Source organism: Lissotriton helveticus, chromosome 8, assembly GCF_964261635.1.
Source record: "Lissotriton helveticus chromosome 8, aLisHel1.1, whole genome shotgun sequence".
Lineage (NCBI taxonomy): Eukaryota > Metazoa > Chordata > Amphibia > Caudata > Salamandridae > Lissotriton > Lissotriton helveticus.
In genome coordinates, this window is record NC_136069.1 from 429,112,785 (window position 1) to 429,118,784 (window position 6,000).

At 45.4% G+C, this 6,000-nt stretch overlaps 1 protein-coding gene across 6 annotated transcripts in view; it reads right to left on the reverse strand.

The window, feature by feature from the left end:
* Positions 1 to 6,000, reverse strand: part of ENOX1 (ecto-NOX disulfide-thiol exchanger 1) — a 2,394,477-nt gene that overhangs the window by 462,589 nt on the left and 1,925,888 nt on the right. For all 6 annotated transcript variants that reach the window (XM_078657297.1, XM_078657294.1, XM_078657296.1 and 3 more), the window contains one exon: positions 4,117 to 4,350. In XM_078657297.1, the coding sequence (XP_078513423.1) occupies positions 4,117 to 4,350 (234 nt within the window). The remainder of the gene's footprint in view (positions 1 to 4,116; positions 4,351 to 6,000) is intronic.

Below are 6,000 nucleotides of genomic sequence, written 5' to 3' on the forward strand. Positions count from 1 at the left end.
AGTACTAATGCACTTTCTTCAGTACCAGGGCATGAGAAGGTCACTGATCAGATCTGTGTATATCTGTTCAGGGATAGAAAGACCACTGCCTTCAGAGCTCCACTCAGGACTCGAATAGCCAGCTGGGCAACCAAGTATTCTGCAAGGAGGCAGTAGCCCATGGGGCAGCACTCAGGGCTTGATAGACTGGCCATCAATGTCTGAAAGCACCTCTAGCAGCAACACTTGTACCAGGAGTTACTGAGCAGCTTAGGGCCTCTGGTGTCCCAAAGCCCCCCCGAATTTATAAAATACGCACATGATTTTTTCTTTTTATTAAATAGGAGACAAAGTACCAACAGTACATAATACATAAGGAAATAGAAATAACATGTTAAAAATATAAAGGATAAGATACAACCTTATGTAAAGGAATAAAAGAGAAAAGATTAGGGTACCTATTCGTTAATTAATATTTATATATTTTAAGCATACAAGAAAGGGAGAAAGAAATGAAAGAGGTAGAAGAGAGGAGGAGAGAAAGAAATAGAAAAGAGGAGGGAAGGGGGATAGTCAAATGGTTATTAGTGTAGAGATGAATGTGCAAATAGGAAAGTAGTAAAAGGTAATCATAGTAAATCAGAATTGATTTTTTGAGACAGTGATGAAGATGAGATAGTAGAGATTCTATGTTCATTAGAAATAAAATTCCTCCATGATAGCATACATATTTTAGAATGATCTTTCCAGCAAGTAGGAATACATTTAAATGCAAGAGCAATAAAGAGGTCAAAATGTTTAACTTCAACAGGAGTTATGAAAATCAACAGACATTGATCCCAGAAAAACATTATGAATTGATAACAGAATACAAAAAATAAATATCTTAGAACATTTAGTCCATATGGATTTCCAGAATTTGAGAACATTGGGACAATAATATGACAAATGAAGTAATGAGCCAGTGGAGGAAAGACATGACCAACAAAGAGGCGATGACAACGCATTGATTTTGTGTATAAACATGGGTGTCTGAACTGCTCTATTATATATATATATATAAACTTGATACATTTATTATACCAGATGGAGGAGGCAAGAAAAGCTTGGTGAAAATTAGAGGCATCTGTGAAAAGAGTGTGTATCAGGTGTTGGGAGTATGTTAAAATTGGCTGTTTGGAAATAAAAGTGCAATTGGACATAAAACAAGTATCATAGAAGGAGAATTTGTGTAATAAAGAGCGTTCAAAATGAATCCAACCAGGTATCGGTTTATCATGATATTGTATGTTCAATGCGTAAATTTGTCTAATTAGAAAAGCAGTATGATATAATTTTAAATTAGGAAATGGTACACACCCTTCTTTTTTTGGTTTGATTAATTTAGATAAAGCAATACGAGCAGGTTTGTTGTTCCAAAGAAATTTAGCACAAAAGGAATTGGTTTGATTAAAATAATAATTGGGAATTTTAAAGGGTAGCATAGAGAATAAGAATAAGATGAGTGGTACAATCATCATTTTATGGTATCCCAGTGGGGGAAAAGAGGATGAATTTAGATTATTGCTACATACATTAAGATAGTATATGTGCTACGTTGCAAATGACCAAGTATTTAGAAGGATATGATATAATTAAATTGTGTCAAACATGAAAGATTACAGGAGTCCTCTCAAATTCCAGTGGCTCCTGACCCACCTGAGTGACGAGAAGACATGCAGATACCCCACAAGAAACTCGTCTTATTGCATCCCCTGTAAGGTGAGGTGTACCACTGTGATCCATAAACACCTTTCATATATTAACACATTCTTAATGACAGATAATGAGTATAGATGGGCAGTGATCGAGAAAAGGACTGTGTGATTGCATGCTCAAGGCTAACATGACTCTGTCTCTAGATCATATGTACAAGTAGAAACCATTGCCAAAACTATCACAGACTTTTGACAGAGACTGCATTCATAGGCGATGCGGGGAGAGGGGTTGGCCTAACGGCTAAGGCGCTCGACCTCTGACCTGGGGATCTGGGTTCGAGTCTCGGTAACGACGCCAAAAAACCTCCTGTGATTCTGGGCAAATCACTTGGGGCCGATTAGGATGGCGGACGGACTTGCGTCCGTCCGCCATCCCAGAGGTGGAGGGACCGTCCGCATGGACTGCGGAGGTCCCTCCATGCAAATCAGGATGTGACCACCACCCTGGCGGTCACATCCTGGATATTTAACATTGCGGCGGGTGCTGCTTCAAGCAGCACCCGCCGCAATGTTAAAAGTGCATGTGTAACATTTACATGCACAAAGCGGCAGGCACCGCGCGGTTCCTGCCGCTTTGTGCATGTAAATGCTGGGGGGTACCATAGGTACCCCCCATGTGCACCCCCCACCCGCCTACGCCCTGGGGGCCCGCAACGGGCCCCCAAAAGCAAAAGTACACATGCTTTTCCACGGCGGAAAAACCGCCGCGGAAAAGCATGCTTGCTAATGCTTCCTAATTTAACTGGCGGTGTCTGATAGACACTGCCAGCCAAAGGAGAGCTTTTCCGCCGCGGTTGTAATCCGACCGCGGCGGAAAAGCAGCGGACAGAATCCAAGACCCACCAGCCATCGTAATGCGGCAGTGGGTCTTTGGTGACTCCGCAGAGGATTTTCCGCCTCCTCCGGGCCGGCGGTGGCTTCCGCCGGCCCGGAGGAGGCAGAAAATCCTCTATCATAATCGGCCCCATAATCTCCCCGTGCCTAAAATGAAAGTGTGTCCTCATGTAACGTAACTGGTGCTATGTAAAGCGCTCTGATACCTGATTCGGTTCGGGTCTAGTTTGCGCTATATAAAACTCTGCAAAAAAAAAAAGATGCTGCCAGTTTGCTTGTGAAATAGGAACCCTGTGATAGATTTAAGAAACCATTAAAAATGAGTACTTCGGTCTTCTTGCCATTTCATTTAAACGTACAGCTAACCCTCCAGGTCCATATGTAACACATATGCTGCTGAAGCTTAGCATGAGAAAAAGAGGCATCATAGTTACCGAGATGCAGTAAAATCTGGTGCCTTTGGCATAAAATTTCGCCCTGACACCTATAGCCTCAAGTGCTTAGGCTAACAATCCCATGCATACATTGCAAAGGTGGAGCGAAAGGGTAGAGCCCCCCTAGGTACTCCACGTTGGACTTTCACTCTCTGCGATGTAAACAGTGGCATAATGATGTGAGATAAAAATGCATGAAGCCACTTCATTACAGGGCCCCCAATGCCAGCTGCCCCAGTATGGTCTAAAATGTTGGAATAGTTCATCAAAGTAAAAGCAGCAGACACATTCAACAGGATCAGTTCACTAATGTGACCAGCATCCAGGTCCACTCCGAGATTGTCCAGAGTAAAGACCAGAAAGGTTTCCATATTGTCGGCAAGACAGAAACCTGCCTGAATCATATTCAGCCCATTATGAGTAGCCAGATGGTCGCAGAGAAGCTTATCCACACTTTGCAAATCCTTTAACCCAAAAGGTAGAAGGTAGATGGGGCAAAATTGTTGAAAGATGTTGGATCCAGTCCTGGCTTCCTAAGCAGAGGAATTATGGCAACATTTTTAAACCTGTAGGGAACAGAGCATTTACTTAAGGAATGTTTTTAAAAGGCACACATGGGCTGGCTAATTGTAGAAGCTAAAGAATTTGAAACATTTGGTGGACAGGGGGTCAAAAGAGAAGAAGATTTCACTATTCTCATAAAATCACTGAAATTTGATTACAAAAGCATCCAGATAACTATCATTATGTGGAAGGGAAAGTACTAAGTACTAAGTTCAAGCGCTTTTGTATTTGTTTCCACTTTTCCAATAAAAAAACATTTAATTGTTAAACACTAATGTAATGAGGAGGCTTCTTTCGGTAACGCATTAGAAGTATCCCTCAAGTCCCTGATGACCTGCAACATAGTCTTTTGAATATTATGGGGCTAAATTACTGTGTAAATTGTTGATCAAATAAGTGATTTATAGTTGCTTAATCCCTCTTTAGAAGTGGTTAATAAGTGTCTGCCTCCCAACTCTGCTATGAAAAATGTCAAGAGATAAGTCTTCAGCACCTACAAACATGATGCAGTAGTGGTGGATATAGTGAACAAAAAAAATGATCCATACCTTTTAATTTTTCAGCAAGCACGTTGGCCTCGTGGTCAGAATAATGCATTACCACTGGAGGAGAGGGAGGTCGCATCCAATCCACTTCCAGTTTACGTCTGTGCCGTTCCTCCCTGGCAAACATTCTCTGTTTACATTCCCATTCATAAAAATCATCTCTGGCCTGGGCAAAGTCTACATGAAGGCGACCAGAATCCTTCTTGTCTGTGCTGGATCCTAATCTCATGCGGTAACCTGGAAACAAGAAGAAGAAACAAAAAGTTTACTTATTCTGGATCTCACAGAGTAAACCATTCGTCACTTAATGAAATGTCATTGGAGGCAGTAAAAATGGAAAAAGTGAACTAGAGCTACACAAACAAGCATTTACAATGCAATGGTCTCGGCATCATTAAAGGTAGAGCTATTGGCATTGCTCATGATATTTCTTTTTTTTTCTTTAAATCATAAATAAATGGCATTGTCATTTACATTGTCAATACACACCACTCTGCACTCAACTGCACTCACATGCACTGCACTGCACTCACCTGCACTGCACTCACCTGCACTGCACTGCACTCACCTGCACTGCACTGCACTCAACTGCACTCACCTGCACTGCACTCACCTGCACTGCACTCACCTGCACTGCACTGCACTCACCTGCACTGCACTCACCTGCACTGCACTCACCTGCACTCACCTGCACTGCACTCACCTGCACTGCACTGCACTCACCTGCACTCACCTGCACTGCACTGCACTCACCTGCACTGCAATCACCTGCACTGCACTCACCTGCACTGCACTCATCTACACTGCACTGCACTCACCTGCACTCACCTACACTGCACTCACCTGCACTGCACTCACCTGCACTGCACTGCACTCACCTGCACTCACCTGCACTGCACTGCATTCACATGCACTGCACTGCACTCACCTGCACTGCACTCACCTGCACTGCACTCACCTGCACTGCACTCACCTGCACTGCACTGCACTCACCTGCACTGCACTCACCTGCACTGCACTCACCTGCACTGCACTCACCTGCACGCCACTGCACTGCACTCACCTGCATGCCACTGCACTGCACTCACCTGCACTGCACTGCACTCACCTGCACTCCACTGCACTCACCTGCACTGCACTCATCTACACTGCACGCACTGCACTCACCTGCACTGCACTCGCCTGCACTGCACTCACCTGCACTGCACTGCACTGCACTCACCTGCACTGCACTCACCTGCACTGCACTCACCTGCACTGCACTCACCTGCACTGCACTGCACTCACCTGCACTGCACTCACCTGCACTGCACTGCACTCACCTGCACTGCACTCACCTGCACTGCACTCACCTGCACTGCACTGCACTCACCTGCACTGCACTGCACTCACCTGCACTCACCTGCACTGCACTGCACTCACCTGCACTCACCTGCACTGCACTCCACTGCACTCACCTACACTGCACTGCACTCACCTGCACTGCACTGCACTCACCTGCACTGCAAACCTGCACTGCACTCACCTGCACTGCACTGCACTCACCTGCACTCACCTGCACTGCACGCACTGCACTCACCTGCACTGCACTCACCTGCACTGCACTCACCTGCACTGCACTGCACTCACCTGCACTGCACTCCACTGCACTGCACTCACCTGCACTGCACTGCACTCACCTGCACTGCACTGCACTCACCTGCACTGCACTGCACTCCACTGCACTGCACTCACCTGCACTGCACTCACCTGCACTGCACTCAACTGCACTGCACTGCACTCACCTGCACTGCACTCACCTGCACTGCACTGCACTCACCTGCACTGCACTCACCTGCACTGCACTCACCTGCACTGCACTGCACTCACCTGCACTGCACTCACCTG